Source organism: Mesoplodon bidens (assembly GCF_964165515.1).
Source record: "Mesoplodon bidens genome assembly, chromosome: 11".
Taxonomy (NCBI): Eukaryota; Metazoa; Chordata; class Mammalia; order Artiodactyla; family Ziphiidae; genus Mesoplodon; species Mesoplodon bidens.
This window is the reverse complement of record NC_138167.1, coordinates 14079229-14096669: the sequence shown is the minus strand read 5'-3', so window position 1 is coordinate 14096669 and position 17441 is coordinate 14079229. Positions and strand designations below refer to the sequence as shown.

The 17441-nt window shown below is 38.2% G+C and overlaps 2 protein-coding genes across 2 annotated transcripts in view; both read right to left on the bottom strand.

Annotated features, from left to right (window-relative positions):
* Positions 1-17441, bottom strand: part of PIK3C2G (phosphatidylinositol-4-phosphate 3-kinase catalytic subunit type 2 gamma) — a gene marked incomplete at its 5' end in the record, with an annotated part of 318729 nt that overhangs the window by 31680 nt on the left and 269608 nt on the right. Inside the window, 1 exon segment of the mRNA XM_081248761.1 lies at positions 3646-3740. Coding sequence (XP_081104887.1) covers positions 3646-3740 — 95 coding nt within the window.
* On the bottom strand, positions 7669-10043 carry LOC308625322 (riboflavin kinase). Its single transcript, XM_081249361.1, has one exon. The coding sequence runs from the start codon at positions 9872-9874 to the stop codon at positions 9407-9409; it is 468 nt and encodes a 155-aa protein (XP_081105487.1). The 5' UTR covers positions 9875-10043; the 3' UTR covers positions 7669-9406.

Sequence of the window (17441 nt, the reverse complement as noted above, 5' to 3'; positions counted from 1 at the left end):
AGTCTCTGTTCACTAGGATAAATCAAATTGTGCTGCTTTGAAAGGAAAAAATTTTAGCAATTTTTTTAAACTTGTGAATTCACAGGAGGGAAGTAATTCTTAGAGAAAGATTCAAGGATTTAATATAAGATAAACAATTCTTTTCATCAAACTCACTATTAAATGTAGCAGAACTGCAGGCAGAATAATTCATTTTAATATTAAAATCAAGCACAACTTCTTTAGTCTGATTACTCAAGCATGTGAAAATACTAAAGTCTAAAAAAATAAACAATTAGTTAAAACTTGAAATGAGAAAGAAAATATGTTGAGAATTTACAGTTAGATTTTTCTGTCATTTACATTATAATGTTATCTCTGTCTTCAGATAAGCAGAAGAAATAAAATAGTCATTTAAGAGAAGCTGTGAAAAATGCAAAGCCTGAGAACTTTGTTGTGATGATTTGGGGAAGGTGAAAAAAGTCTTAGTTCTTAGTTGTTCACATTAGAAGTAATTTAACATCCTTTCATTTAACAAAGTATTCATTGAGCACCTACTATATACTTGGCCCTGCTCTAGCCTCTGGGTTTACAGCAATGATACAGGGCAGTGGAGAAAATAAAGTAGGAAAGGAAGTTTGGAAGTGCCAACCAACAGGGGTGGTTTTGCAGTTTTACATATGGGAGTCAGAGAGGACCTCACAGAAAAGGTGACAGTTAAACATAGTTGTTTAGGACATGTGAGATTGAACCATGGAGAACTTGAGTCATGGGCCTGGGGAAGAGCAGTCCTGATAAGCTGAGTAGCAGTACAAATGTCCTGGGGCAGAAACATTCAAGGCATAGGAAGAAAATCACTGAGGCTGGAGTGGAGTGATTCAGGGAGTCTGTAGCACGAGGTGAGGTAGGAGAGGTCAAGGGTGCCAATACTTGGCTTTCATTGTAAGTGGTATGAGCTTCCTTCCCCAGAGGGATATGAGAGAGGAACGACAGGATATGACTTTTATTCTCAAAGGAGTATTCTGGATGCTAGGTTAAGAAGAGACTAAAAAGATACAAAGGCAGAAGCAGGGGGACCTGTTAAGAGGCTACAGCAGTAATTCAAGTGAGAGATGATGGTAGATTGAACCAACGGTGGTAAGCAGTGGAGGTGAAACATGGTGGGATTCTGGATTTATTTTGAAAGCTGAGCTCACAGAATTTGTTGATAAATTTGGTTGTAGTTCATGAGAGCAGTCAAAAAGACTCTAAGGATTTTAACCTGAGCAATTAGTAGGATGAAGGTGCCATTTAGAGGTGAGACAGGCTGCCAAAACAGCAGGTTTAGGGGGGTGATAAGCAGAAGTTTGATTGGATGTATATTAAATTTATGCTGTCTATTGAATTTCTACTAGAGTTGTTGAGTAATCAGTTGTACATATAATTCTGGATTTTAGGGAGACTTTCAAGCTAGAATTATAAAATATGGAAGAAAAAGACATGTAAGTGGTATTCAAAGCCACAAGCCTGGAAATAAGAAAAGAGGAGTTCCAGGGCTATGTTAAGAGATTGGGGAGGAGAGAAGAACCAGTAGGGAGCATGACTTCATTATTAACAACTTTCCTTCCGAGGGCATTGGCAATGTACAGGCTCTAGCGGCCCTAAGTGGTTTTCAAAGTTTTATAGGATTCACCCACTTATTTTCCATTTACCCATAACTTGATCTAAATCTTAAACTGTTGCTCTTAGTCACTTACTCCCCACCTTTATGCCTGCATCACACTGGTTTTGAATATACTTATTGGTAGTGCAACTTCATCTGAGTGTAAAGTGCATTTTTGAAAACTGTCAAAAGTAATTTGGGGATTTAGCTGATGAATAAAATGGGTGACCAAGTTGGTTAATACTGCTTTTGATCAAACTTTAGGCATGATTCTTGAAGAGTATCAACAAGTTTATTGTGTGGTTTATATGCAGATCTAAAAGCAATGTCAACAGGCATGTCCTAAAATGTTTTGAGCAATGACATTACTGAAATATATGTATAGTTTCCAAGAGGACTGTTTTCAATTGACAATTATATACCATACACATATATAAGTTCTGTTAACTTAACACTATTTCTTAATAGTCTATTATTTTATCATGTATACTTATACAGATGCTTAAAGTCCACGAACACGCATACAGCTATAAAAAATATCTAACTTAATCTTCATTTCCCAGCCTAACAATTTCTTAAACAACTGCTATTCTCAGCTAAGCTGATTAACTTATCAAAAGCAATTGAAAATAATTATTTTAATGAGTGAAAGTTCTACAAAAACACATTTAATAATATTTGCCCAGCTCTTACAAAAATTGCTGATTGCAAACACCACAGATTTACAAACAAGCATCCTTGGCTATCTGGCTAATACTAAATTTGTAAAGGATGCATTCCCTGAAAGTTATGCCAAATATTTGTTCAATGAACAAATATTTATTAAGTTCTAGTGTGTTCCAAATGCATGTCATGTTGAGAAGAGTTTGCTCCTTTAACTCCTTCAAAGTGCATCCTTAGAGATTTATGTGCATAAAGGAGAGAGCTAAAGTAGTGCTTCTGACTTTCTCCACGTGGAGTCTCCTGGGGAGTTTCACCATGTGGAGGACCTGTTTTGCTAGGCTAGCAAAAGACCAGAGAAATGGGTGAGGCTTAGAGTTACCCTTTTCTGTTTGTTGCACCCAGATTCAGACCTTTAATCAATGACCTTGTGACAAAGAAAGCTCCCTCTCTTACTGAACGACATGGCCCAGTTGCCATCCTTGCCTCTCTGGCTCGACCAGTCTTCAGGAAGGAATGGGGTATAATAGAGAAAGCAGCTTTTAGTTTTCCTTAGAGGCTAACTACCATTGATGTTCTTGGTTCTGGGGATGCAAAGATGGGGTCCCTGTCATCAAAGAAATGATTACTTTTTGAGGGAAAAGAAATATCCTCGAGCAATTACATCAGAATATGATAACTGATACTCAATGGCAATCTGTGGGAAAACACTGAGAGCTCCTGGCTTCACAGAGAAGGTGCCGGCACTATTCAAAGAGATGAGTCAGTCTTCCACAAAGCTCAGTGTGATGAGAGAGGTGTAAATTCTTGGGACATAGCTTTTTTTTTTTTTTTTTTCTTTTGGCTCTTAATACTCTAGGTAGTCCTGCTTTTTTTTTTCTTTTTGCGGTACGCGGGCCTCTCACTGTTGTGGCCTCTCCCGTTGCGGAGCACAGGCTCCGGACGCGCAGGCTCAGCGGCCATGCCTCACGGGCCCAGCCGCTCCACGGCACGTGGGATCTTCCCAGACCGGGGCACGAACCTGTGTCCCCTGCATCGGCAGGCGGACTCTCAACCACTGCGCCACCAGGGAAGCCCCGGTAGTCCTGCTTTTTCAAAGCTTTTTCACTAGATTTGTCCTGACACTTCATTTTGAATAAAGTCTGGGTTTCATTCTAAGACTTACCCTGCGAAATATTTTATAGCCTTTCCTCCAAGGATCACAATTACACTGAGGCAGAACACTGTAACTGGTTCATTGTTCCTTACTTACACTTGGTGGCTGGCCCCATTTCTCTCACGAACGTTGACATTAATTGCTTAAAGGAAGAAAGTGATTTCTAAATGTAGGTTTACATGTTTCTTATTAGATAAGATAAACTCACAATGTTTTTCATGTGCTTCACAAGTATGGTCAGCTTCGCATCCTCGTATGTTATGACTAACTGCACCTTAGGCTTCTGGTCAGGAAACTTCTCACCTGATGAAACAGTAGAGTTTCAGTGGATTAAATTGGAAGTGACTGATCACAGGATAAACTGAACATTCAAAGACTAAAGCAGGACCAATGAATAATATAAAAAAGAAACATTCTTCATATGACACTGAAAACATAATACTCTTCAGGAAGCTGGGTTGGTTAAGATAGGATTTGTGTCTAATAATCCTGAATCTATTCTACCTCCTCATATTCTATGTTTTGTTTCAATCGATACCATTATTTTCCCGATTATTTAAACCTGAGACCTCAGTGTCATTTCTGGCCGCAATTTCCTCCTCAACATTCAGTACAATGAGCTTAAAGTATTAGAGAACATAGGGGCTGAAAGTGTTGGCTTTAGAAGTCAGTGAGTCTGGGATGCAGGTCCCAGCACTATACTAAAGACTGTGTCAACATGACTAAGTTAATCGACTTCTGTAAAATGGAGATAATAGTCATCTACTTCAGGACAGCTGAGATGATTAACTGATAACATTCAAAAGTTCTCACAATGTAATCTCTCAGTGAATGTTTGCAATTACTCCATATATTTACACTCAGCTCTCCCTTTCCAGTTCTGCTGTGCCTAGTTCAGATGCATATGGATCTTTTGCCTGAACTACTAGAACATTCTCTTCCCCTCCTCCAGAACCCAAATGTATACCAGTATAATCTTCCTAGGGCAACTTTTATAAAATTACTCTTCGATCAAAGTACTGTTCATAGCTTTCTATAGCTTATGAAAAAGTATGAATTTTTCAGCTCTGTATTACTGCTTCTTATTGAATCTGTCTTATTTCCCATTATTATTATTTCATACTGCAGTCTGTATGTTCATTTCTACAGACATGCTCTGCTGTTTCCTTGCAGACACTGCTCATATTATTCCCTTTATTTAAAATGATCTCTTCCACCATTTTTGGCTATTGAATTTTTACCTTTCTGCAAGGCCTAATTAAAATGCAAAAGAGTTTCTGTGGTCGCCACCCTCTGAACTCCCCTAACACAGCCCTTATCACTTAATATTTATATTATAATTATTACCTTACATGTCTCAATTTCCTTAGTGGATTACAATCTCCCTTAGGGCTTACTTTTTTTCCTATTTCCCCAAGGGATATATAAATCAGTGCTTGCTCCATAAAGTTGCACTAAACGTTTATTTAATGACAAAAGTAATCTCAATTTTCCTTTGAAGTTATATCATTCCAACATTAAAACGAAGGCTTTAGTTTTTCAATTAAAAATTTCCAGTTTATAGCCCAAGGATTAAGCATAATTCACAGTTTCCTAATATTTCCCTTGGTAATCTCTGGTTATATGTTTTCTGAGGGAATTCAAAAAGAAGAAACTTACTACTAATAAGGAATTTGGCAATGTTTTGTTGTGGGCTCATTGGGTCCACGTTGTTTTCTGATAGTCAGTTTTAGCTCTCTAATCCTAACATTTGAAAATTAAACCTTAGCATTATGTTTCTTCTCCCAAAGCCTTTAATATGTTTATTAGAATAGTTTACACATTCTAAATAGGTAATATTAATTAATTTTATTGTTAATGTGGATTATTGACATTGAAGTAATTAAAATTCACATTGAGTGTTTCTTACAACTGAAATGGTAATTAGGTAAATATAATAAAAAAATTCTTCCTTAAAATATCTTGATTATGATGACTGAGTGACGCTGTGAGTTTGAGACACTACGAGATAATTTTGACTGTAGTACTTGGGTAAACTGTATTTCATAATACAAAAATGTAGTTGGGGCTTCCCTGGTGGTGCAGTGGTTGAGAGTCCGCCTGCCGATGCAGGGGACACGGGTTTGTGCCTCGGTCCTGGAGTATCCCCACATGCCGCGGAGCAGCTGGGCCCGTGAGGCATGGCCGCTGAGCCTGCGCGTCCGGAGCCTGTGCTCCGCAACGGGAGAGGCCACAACAGTGAGAGGCCCGCGTACCAAAAAAAAAAAAATGTAGTTGAACTTTTGGTATGCGTATGCTAAAAATGCTGATACTTTTTGATGCACAATGAACATAATTTTTGAATTAAAGAGTGAAAGGATTATTAATTAGAAACTTAATGTGTTTAATTAGAGAAGCTTTAATTCAGACAGGAAATTAGCATAAATTTATGGTTGAGTGTCTAAATGATAATCATACAACTGTTACTTGAATTGACTGAAGATGATATTCCACCCTAAACCTTTCATGCAAGATTAGTAATCACAGTATCCATCAAAACATGTCAGACTTTAGAACCCACTGAAAATACAGGCCACTAGGAAGTCTTAGTAGTCAATGTAGTAATAGTAGAGGTACTTAGGATTTTTAGAATTCTTATTGTTTGCCAAATGTTGGGCTAAGAGTTTCACGTACATAAACTCACTAAATCCCCACAGCAAACCTACAAAGTTTGTGTTACCTCCATTTACACGTGAGGAAACTGAGGTATTTTGGTCCAAGTTTAGGCAGGGTCAAATGATCTCTAAAGACTATATTTTTGAACATCATGCTGTAAGGGGCAACAAGGGGTCAATAACCTAAGGGAAAGAATTTAAACGAAGAGCCCAGAGAGGGAGACTTTTGAGAATAGCTTCACAGGGACAAGAAGATGTTAGAATATCTTGATTTTTCTGCTTCAAGTTATTCTGGGGGATCTAATCATGCTTAATCTAACCATTTATCGTAACCCCAAGAACTGTTAAAATATTATTGATCCAAAGAATGACTGTGTTGAAATGCTTGAATGCATGGCACTACAGCAGCTAATGAGGGCTTATTATGCATAATGTGTCCATTAATGTTAAAAAATATCATTTCAAAATTTAACTTCCTTTCAGATATAATATATTCATATGATTTAAAAATGAAAATTTATTTTTAAAGTATACAGTAAAAAGTCTTCCTCCCATTCCTAACAGCCAGTCCTCCCATTATTATCATTATTTTTTTTAACATTTTTATTAGAGTATAATTGATTTACAATGGTGTGTTTCTGCTGTACAACAAAGTGAATCAGCTATACATATACATATACATATATACTCATATCTCCTCCCTCTTGCATCTCCCTCCCACTCTCCCTATCCCACCTCTCTAGGTGGACACACAGCACCGAGCTGATCTCCCTGTGCAATGTGGCTGCTTCCCACTAGCTATCTATTTTACATTTGGTAGTGTATATATGTCCATGCCACTCTCTCACTTTGTTGCAGCCCACCCTTCCCCCTCCCTGTGTCCTCAAGTCCATTCTCTATGTCTGCATCTTTATTCCTGTCCTGCCCCTAGGTTCTTCAGAACTATTTTTTTTTTTGCATACGGTATTTCTTTTTCTCTTTCTGACTTACTTCACTCTGTATGACAGACTCTAGGTCCACCCACCTCACCACAAATAACTCAATGTCATTTCTTTTTATGCCTGAGTAATATTCCATTGTATATATGTGCCAAATTTTCTTTACCCATTCAGCTGTCGATGGACACTTAGGTTGCTTCCATGTCCTGGCTATTGTAAATAGAGCTGTAATAAACACTGTGGTGCATAACTCTTTTTATTTTTCACATCTTTATTGGACTCTAATTGCTTTACAATGGTGTGTTAGTTTCTGCTTTATAACAAAACTCTTGCGTCTCCCTCCTACCCTCCCTGTCCTCTAGGTGGTCACAAAGCAGCAGCTGATCTCCCTGTGCTATGTGGCTGCTTCCACTAGCTATCTATTTTACATTTGGCATGACTCTTTTGAATTATGGTTTTCTCAGATATATGCCCAGTAGTGGGATTGCTGGGTCGTATGGTAGATCTATTTTTAGTTTTTAAAGGAACCTCCATACTGTTCTCCATAGTGGCTGTATCAATTTACATTCCCACCAACAGGGCAAGAGAGTTCCCTTTTCTCCATACTCTCTCCAGCATTTATTGTTTGTAGATTTTTTTTTTTCCTTTGGTCAAGATTTATTTCAAGGCCTGAAAACACTGACTAATTGAAAATGGCCCTACTGCAATTTCTTATAATACATAAATACTTTATATATAAAACTTAAAAAAATGTAGACACTTAACTCCTAAACCACACACTATACGCTTTTCAAAAGCAATAGTTATTTAACAAAATGTAAGGTGACAATATCAAAGAATTTTCACACTTAATGAGGACACAATCAGTCGCAAGCTACTCAAACACAAATCTTTTTTACATTTTCCATGTTTGTTTTTAACTTTGTTTCATAGAACCACTGACAATTGAGGCTTCTTTCAAGTATAGGATTTCTAACATTAAATTACATTTTCTAAGTATTTCTTTAAAGAAGAAATGAAAAATACACATACTGCACTGTTTGCCATAAATTCATACACCAAAGTCAAAACAATCCAACTGAATTTATTCCTGCTTCCCCCTTCTCCAACATTAGCTTTAGATGTTCTTCTAAATGTTATATAAACAGTTTTGTTAAAATCAGTTCTCATTTATGCAGATTAGGGGAAAATGGTTTTATAATGAGTTATCTTTAAAATTATCTTCTAGATAGCACTCTTTAGCCTTAAATTACATTGTTCACACACAACTACAACAGTCTGCATTTGCTCAGGAACATACAGTCACATTAAAAACAAATAACTCTGTATTTCATAGTTTAGTTGGCTCTTAAATAGTTTCCCTAGGGGGGAGAACAAGTATTTTGTGTTGTTTAAGAAACTGGTATATATAAATGAAATGCTAGGTGTTCGTTTAAACTTTGAAGAAACCTACAGGTGAACATTTGGGTGTTTTTTCTAAAATGCTAGAGATATGCACTTAATCACTGTTCATATAGTGAAGCAATGGGATGGCAGATACAGACACAGATGAAACTCTACATTTTGTAAATGTAAAGTTGGATATTCTAAATGCAAGAACTGACACTGACAATTGTTTACAGGAAACAAAGGTTAAGAAAAATGTTGAAGAATATCTACTCTTAAAAAGAGAGAAGTGTTATACAACACAAAAATGAGAACTAGAGATTCGAAAAACACTCATTTTACTGTTTTAAAAGAAAAACAAAAAAATAACAGGGAGAGAGTCTAGACCAATTAGAACTGAGGCAGCTGTAACAAAAATGGAACCCAGTACAGTGATTTGAGCCCTTAAAGGAAATGACTAACTAAAATGAAATTTCATAAGTCTTCATGTCTGTAATAATATATAAACGCACAAAATATCAAAATTATGAAGTCTGGATTTTTCCCCTTAGGTTTGTAATAAACTGTCAAACCTCTGCTTAATATAGTTATATTTATGAGCCTTCTGATTAGCAGAGCATGCTATACAGGTACATGCATGCTAGAATTTTACCATGAGAATTAATAGCTCTCGTCTCAAACCAGTGACTTGCCTGTTACCCATATTTATATATATTTCATTTCCATTATAAAACACTTAAGACCTTTCTATGGTACATTTTAATCAACATATTACATAAAAAAGAATCGATTTTTAAAATGAACCTTTTTAGTACTGTAACATGATGGGTTTAACTGAACAGTTGGAACATAATATGGTAACTACATTGTACTGTTTAATTCACAGCTGTAGGAAAAAGTTTGATTTTAAAGTACAACCAAGATGAGACTGTAGAGTTATGAGCAGTAAAATATTAGAAAACAGTGAATGAATAAATAAGATGCTTTTCCTTCAGTGGCCATTCATTATTTTGCTTTTAGGAACCTGGAAGAAATTGTCTTCTTTGAGTTTCAAATGTTCTGGTAAATCTAGTCGTTTCTTAGCTTCCTCAATATCACCTTGAATGGCTGAAATAAGTGACTCTAAAGAATCAAAGTTCTTTTCTGGTCTGAGGTAGCCGACAATGGCCACGTTGAGAATTTCCCCATAGAAGTCCTCTTTGAAAGTATGCATGATATGAGTTTCCATGGACTTTTTTGTATTCTTGTAGTATGGGTTCCATCCTATGCTCACCACCATCTTATGGACGTCTCCACTTCCAACACTGGCCCAACCATAATATATGCCAGTGGATACATCAGCTGGAAGATTATCTACTACTTGTTCAGGAAAGTTAGCTGTAGGGATGCCCAGCTGCTTGGAGCCGCGACCGAAGCCCCGCACCACCTGGCCGCGGCAGAAGTACGGCAGGTGCCTCATGACGCCGTCCGCTCGGGGTGCGGGCTGCGGTCCAGTATGCGCGTCCGGCGGAGCCGCCGTCGAGGCGGTGCCCGGACGCCCCGGACCAGCCGGGGGACGCGGGCGGGAGCTCCGCAGGCCGGCCGGCCGGCCGGGCGAGCGCACGGGCGTGTAACTGGCCGAGCGGCGCGGACGACACACCACGGCGAGACGCTCACGCCACTGACCGAACAGACGGCGCCGGGCAACTCAGACGCTGGGTCTGGGCTCCTGAACGCCGGCGACCGCGGAAGTCTGTTTGTAGATTTTTTGATGATGGCCATTCTGACTGGTGTGAGGTGATACCTAGTAGTTTTGATTTGCATTTCTCTAATGATTAGTGATGTTGAACATCCTTTCATGTGTTTGTTGGCAATCTGTATGTCTTTTTGGAGAAATTTCTATTTAGGTCTTCTGCCCATTTTTGGGTTTGGTTGTTTGATTTCTTGATATTGAGCTGCATGAGCTGCTTGTAAATTCTGGAGATTAATCCTTTGTCCGTTGCTTCATTTGCAAATATTTTCTCCCATTCTGAGGGTTGTCTTTTGGTATTGTTTATGGTTTCCTTTGCTGTGCAAAAGCTTTTAACTTTCATTAGGTCCCATTTGTTTATTTTTGGTTTTATTTCCATTTCTCTAGGAGGTGGATCAAAAAGGATCTTGCTGTGATTTATGTCATAGAGTGTTCTGCCTATGTTTTCCTCTAAGAGTTTTATAGTGCCTGGCCTTACAGTTAGGCTTTAATCCATTTTGAGTTTATTTTTGTGCATGGTGTTAGGGAGTGTTCTAATTTCATTCTTTTACATGTAGCTGTCCAGTTTTCCCAGCACCACTTATTGAAGAGACTGTCTTTTCTCCATTTTATATCCTTGCCTCCTTTATCAAAAATAAGGGCAACCATATGTGCACTCCATTGATCTATATTTCTGTTTTTGTGCCAGTACCATACTGTCTTGATTACTGTAGATTTGTAGTATAGGCTGAAGTCTGGGAGCCTGATTCCTCCAACTCCGTTTTTCTTTCTCAAGATTGCTTTGGCTCTTTGGGGTCTTTTGCGTTTCCATACAAATTGTGAATTTTTTTGTCTAGTTCTGTGAAAAATGACATTGGTAGTTTGATAGGGATTGCATTGAATCTGTAGATTGCTTTGGGTAGTATAGTCATTTTCACAATGTTGATTCTTCCAATCCAAGAACATGGTATATCTCTCCATCTGTATATAAAATCTTTAATTTCTTTCATCAGTGTCATAGTTTTCTAAATACAGGTCTTTTGTCTCCTTAGGTAGGTTTTTCCTAGGTATTTTATTCTTTTTGTTGCAATGGTAAATGGGAGTGTTTCCTTAATTTCCCTTTCAGATTTTTCATCATTAGTGTGTAGGATGCAAGAGATTTCTGTGCATTAATTTTGTACCCTGCCACTTTACAAAATTCATTGATTCGCTCTAGTAGTTTTCTGGTACCATCTTTAAGATGTTCTATTTATATAGTATCATGTCATCTGCAAACAGTGACAGATTTAATTCTTTTCTGATTTGGATTCCTTTTATTTCTTTTTCTTCTCTCATTGCTGTGCCTAAAATTTCCAAAATTATGTTGAATAATAGTGGTAAGAATGGACAAGCTTGTCCTGTTCCTGATCTTAGAGGAAATGGTTTCAGTTTTTCACCATTGAGAATGATGTTGGCTGTGTGTGTGTCATATATGGCCTTTATTATGTTGAGGTAAGTTCCGTCTAAGCCTACTTTCTGGAGGGTTTTTATCATAAATGGGTGTTGAATTTTGTCCAAAGCTCTTTCTGCATCTATTGAGATGATCATATGTTTTTCTCCTTCAATTTGTTAATATGGTTTATTACATTGATTGATTTGCGTATATTGAAGAATCCTTGCATTCCTGGGATAAAACCCACTTGATCATGGTGTATGATCCTTTTAATGAGCTGGTGGATTCTGTTTGCTAGTATTTTGTTGAGGATTTTTGCATCTATGTTTATCAGTGTTATTGGCCTGTAGTTTTCTTTCTTTGTGACATCTTTGTCTGGTTTTGGTGTCAGGGTGATGGTGGCCTCATAGAATGAGTTTGGGAGTGTTCCTCCCTCTGCTATATTTTGGAAGAGATTGAGAAGGATAGGTGTTAGGTCTTCTCTAAATGTTTGATAGAATTTGCCTGTGAAGCCCTCTGGTTCTGGGCTTTTGTTTGTTGGAAGATTTTTAATCACAGTCTCAATTTCAGTGCTTGTGATTGGTCTGTTTGTATTTTCTATTTCTTCCTGGTTCAGTCTTGAAAGGTGCTTTTCTAAGAATTTGTCCGTTATTTCCAGGTTGTCCATTTTATTGGCATATAGTTGCTTGTAGTAATCTCTCATGATGCTTTGTATTTCTGCAGTGTCAGTTGTTACTTCTCCTTTTTCATTTCTAATTTTATTGATTTGAGTCTTCTCCCTTTTTTTCTTTATGAGTTGGCTAATTGTTTATCAATTTTGTTTATCTTCTCAAAGAATCAGTTTTAGTTTTATTGATCTTTGCTGTTGTTTCCTTCATTTCTTTTTCATTTCTTTCTGATCTGATCTTCATGAATTCTTTCTTTCTGCTAACTTTGGGGTTTTTTGTTCTTCTTTCTCAATAGCTTTAGGTGGAAGGTTAGGTTGTTTATTTGAGATGTTTCTTGTTTCTTGAGGTAGCATTGTATTGCTATAAACTTCCCTCTTAGAACTGCTTTTGCTGCATCCCATAGGTTTTGGGCCATCGTGTTTTCATTGTCGTGTGTTTCTAGGTATTTTTTGATTTCCTCTTTGATATCTTAAGTGATCTCTTGGTTATTGAGTAGTGTATTGTTTAGCCTCCATGTGTTTGTATTTTTTACAGTTTTTTCATATAATTGATATCTAGTCTCATAGCATTGTGGTTGGAAAAGATAATTGAAACGATTTCAATTTTCTTAAATTTAGCAGGGCTTGATTTGTGACCCAAGATATGATCTATCCTGGAGAATGTTCCATGAGTACTGGAGAAGAAAGTGTATTCTGTTGTTTTTGGATGGAATGTCCTATAAATATCAATTAAGTTCATCTGGTTTAATGTGTCATTTAAAGCTTGTGTTTCCTTATTTATTTCATTTTGGATGATCTGTCCATTGTTGAAAGTGGGGTGTTAAAGTCCCCTACTAGTATTGTGTTACTGTTGATTTACCCTTTTATGGTTGTTAGCATTTGCCTTAGGTATTGAGGTGCTCCTATGATGGATGAATAAATATTTACAATTGTTATATCTTCTTTATGGATTGATCCCTTGATCATTATGTAGTGTCATTCTTTGTCTCTTGTAATAGTCTTTATTTAAAGTCTGTTTTGTCTGATGTGAGGATTGCTACCTCAGCTTTCTGTTGATTTCCATTTGCATGGAATATCTTTTTCCATCCCCTCACTTTCAGTCTGTATGTGTCCCTAGGTCTGAAGTGGGTCTCTTGTAGACAGCATATATACGGGTCTTGTTTTTGTATCCATTCAGCCAGTCTGTGTCTTTTGGTTGGAGCGTTTAACCATTTACATTTAAGGTAGTTATCAATATGTATGTTCCTATTACCATTTCTTAATTGTTTTTGGTTTGTTATTGTAGGTCTCTTCCTTCTCTCGTGCTTCCTGCCAAGAGATTTCCTTTAGCATTTGTTGTAAAGCTGGTTCGGTGGTGCTGAATTCTCTTAGCTTTTGCTTGTCTGTAAAGGTTTTAATTTCTCCATCAAATCTAAATGAGATCCTTGCTGGGTAGAGTAATCTTGGTTGTAGGTTTTTCCCTTTCATCACTTCAAATATGTCCTGCCACTCCCTTCTGGCTTGTAGAGTTTCTGCTGAAAGATCAGCTGTTAACCTTAAGGGGGTTCCCTTGTGTGTTATTTGTTGTTTTTCCCTTGCTGCTTTTAATATTTTTTCTTTGTATTTAATTTTTGATAGTTTGATTAGTATGTGTCTTGGCATGTTTCTCCTTGGATTTATCTTGTATGGGACTCTCTGTGCTTCCTGGACTTCACTATTTCCTTTCCCATATTAGGGAAGTTTTCAACTATAATCTCTTCAAATATTTTCTCAGTCCCTTTCTTTTTCTCTTCTTCTTCTGGGACCCCTATATTTTGAATGTTGGTGCATTTAATGTTGCCCCAGAGGACTCTGATATTGCCCTCAATTCTTTTCATTATTTTTTCTTTATTCTGCTCTGCGGTAGTTATTGCCACTCTTATCTTTCAGGTCACTTATCCATTCTTCTGCCTCAGTTATTCTGCTATTGATTCCTTCTAGAAAATTTTTAATTTCATTTATTGTGTTGTTCCTCATTGTTTGTTTGCTCTTTCATTCTTCTAGGTCCTTATTAAACGTTTCTTGTATTTTCTCCATTCTATTTCCAAGATTTTGGATTATTGTTACTGTCATTACTCTGAATTCTTTTTCAGGTAGACTGCCTATTTCCTCTTCATTTGTTTGGTCTGCTCGGTTTTTACCTTGCTCCTTCATTTGCTGTGTGTTTCTGTGTCTTCTGTTGTACTTAAGTTACTGTGTTTGGGGTCTCCTTTTCGCTGGCTGCAGGTTCGTAGGTCCCATTGTTTTTGGTGTCTGCCCCCAGTGGCTAAGGTTGGTTTAGTGGGTTGTGTAGGCTTCCTGGTAGAGAGGACTGGTGCCTGTGTTCTGGTTGATGAGGCTGGATCTTGTCTTTCTGGTGGGCAGGACCATGCCTGGTTGTGTGTTTTGGGGTGTCTGTGACCTCATTATGATTTTAGGTACCCTCTCTGGTAATGGGTGGGGTAATGTTCCTCTGTTGCTAGCTGTTTGGCATAGGGTGTCCTGCACTGTTGCTTGCTGTTCGTTGAGTGGAGCTGGGTCTTAGTGTTGAGATGGAGATCTCTGGGAGAGCTTTCACCATTTGATATTACATGGATCCGGGAGGTCTCTGGTGGACCAATGTTCTGAACTCAGCTCTCCTACCTCAGAGGCACAGGCCTGACACCTGCCTGGAGCACCAAGACTCTGTCAGCCATACAGCCAGATATTTGGGGAGTTTCTTGCCTTTTGGGAAGTCTGAGGTCTTCTGCCAGCGTTCAGTCGGTGTTCTGTAGGAGTTGTTCCACATGTAGGTGTGTTTCTGATGTATTTGTGGGGAGGATGGTGATCTCCATGCCTTACTCCTCTGCCATTTGAAGGTCTGCCTCCCCAGTATTATTTTATTAGTTTTCCATGTATTTCTCCAGATGGACACATACTCTTCCAGAATTTCTCCGTATAAGTAAATATGAATAAGTATTTTTATTCTCCCCCCTTTTTCCAAAAAGGAATAGCATATTTACTATTCTGTACAACAGTCTTGGAGATACTTTCATGTCAATAATACAAAGCTTCTTTATTTTTTAAATATACTTTCACATTATTCCATCATGAGGAAATAGCATAATTTATTTAACACTTTACCCATTGACGGGCAAGTGGATTGTTCCCAATGCTTTCCAGATGTTACAAACCATGCTGCAATAAGTAGCCTTGAATATGTATCATTTTGTACCTGTGCATAAATACCATAGGATAGATTTCATCAGCAGAATTGCTGAGTCATAGGGTATTAGCATTTTAATTTTGGTAAACATTCCCAAATTGTCTTCCATGGAGGTTGTACCAATTTGCATTATCACCAGCAGTGTATGAGTGTCTGCTGATTTATAACCAAGCTTGTTAATTAAATTTTTGAATTTTTGCCTATCTGATGAGTTAAAACGGCATCAGTATAGTTGTAATTTGCATTTTTCTTATGAGTGACCTTGAGGATTCTTTCATTTGGTTAAGAGCCACTTGTATTTTATGTGTGTGTGTGGATTATTTTTTCGTATTCTTTACACAGTTTTCTATTTGGTCATTGGTCTTTTTCTTACCAATTTATAGGAGATGGTTACATGTTAAATAATCAACCCTTCATATGTGGAAAATTGCAAATATTTCCCCCATTTTGTTGCTTATCTTTGCTTTTTTTTTTTTTTTTTTTGTGATACGCAGGCCTCTCACTGTTGTGGTCTCTCCCATTGTGGAGCACAGGCTCCGGACACGCAGGCTTAGCGGCCATGGCTCATGGGCCCAGCCGCTCCGCGGCATGTGGGATCTTCCTGGACCGGGGCACAAACCCGTGTCCCCTGCATCAGCAGGTGGACTCTCAACCACTGCACCACCAGGGAAGCCCTCTTTGCTTTGTTTTGAACTTTGCTACAGTGTTTTATATCATGCAGAATTGTTATAGCTTCTGAATTTGTAGTCATAGCTACAGCAGCTCATCCTAAGATTAAAAAGGATTTTTTCCATGTTTTCTTTGTCATATATATGGTTTCATTATTTACATTTAAAATCTTTCACTCATTTGGTATATATCCTGGCATATGGTGTGAAGTATACTATGGCAACATTATTTGTTGATTTTCTCTTACTTGTTTGGGCAACTATTAAATTCCTGAATATATCTGACTCTATTTATGGACATTCCATTATGTTTTACTTGCTCATCTACTTATGCACTGACACCGCACTGTTTAATTATTGATACTTTGTAATGTGTTTTTATATCTGATAAGGCTAAACTCATTTCTTTGTTTTGCTAATTTTTCCTGGCTTTTCTTTGTTAATTTTTGTTTATGAACTGTAGAATTAGCTTATGTAAATAAAAATAAATCTGTTGGAGATCAGTCAAAATGGTGGAGTAAGAGGATGTGGAGCTCACCTCCCAACATGAACACATCAAAAATACATCTATATGTGGAACAATTCTCACTGAAAACTAACTAATTGGCAGAGGACTCCTGTACAACCAAGGCTGTAAGAAAGATATACATGTAATCAGGTACGAAGGAGAGAAAAATAATTGGGCTGGGATCTTTGTCCCTGAGAGGGACCCAGAAGAAAAGGGAGGATTCTTGGGCAGACACCTGCCCTGGGGAGTGAACAGTGAGAGCCAGATTGGGCACCCCAGTCCTGGGGTCCTATACAGGGGAGAAGTGCCCTCTTGCCCTCCCCTAACAGGGGAGCTGTGAGAAGCCTGGATTCTGCTCCTGAGGAGCACATGCCTGCTGGCTTGATCCCAGGAAGGGCAGAAAGATCTAGTGGTTGCTGGGTTTCCTGCAACCACCTTGGTGCATGCCCCAGCCCAAGTTGAGTGAACACTCCAGCCCCATTCACTTCACATCACGGTGTGGTATTCGATCTGGGGCAACCAATACTGGGGATAAGACACAACTAAGGGATACAGAGACTACCCAGAGCTTGGGCAAGCCTGGATGGAATGGCAGTGGCCATCATTCATGCTTACTCAAGAAGCACATCACAAGCAGCCCAGATCTCTGAGAGCAGCCACTCCACCAAAGCTCACGCCCTGGTACATGTTGAGAGTCCACGCAGGCCCTTCCTGTCCTGTGTTGTGGCTCCACAGTGGAAAGGAGGGTGGTGGAGGCTGGTGACAGTGACTGATTGAGAAGGATGACGAAGACTTGCACCTAAGGCAGCACCTGAGCTGAGTGAGGGGAAAAAAATTGCAG

Excerpts from the sequence above, each read along its gene's own strand:
- LOC308625322 (XM_081249361.1), bottom strand. The coding sequence starts at position 9,874 with ATGAGGCACCTGCCGTACTTCTGCCGCGGCCAGGTGGTGCGGGGCTTC.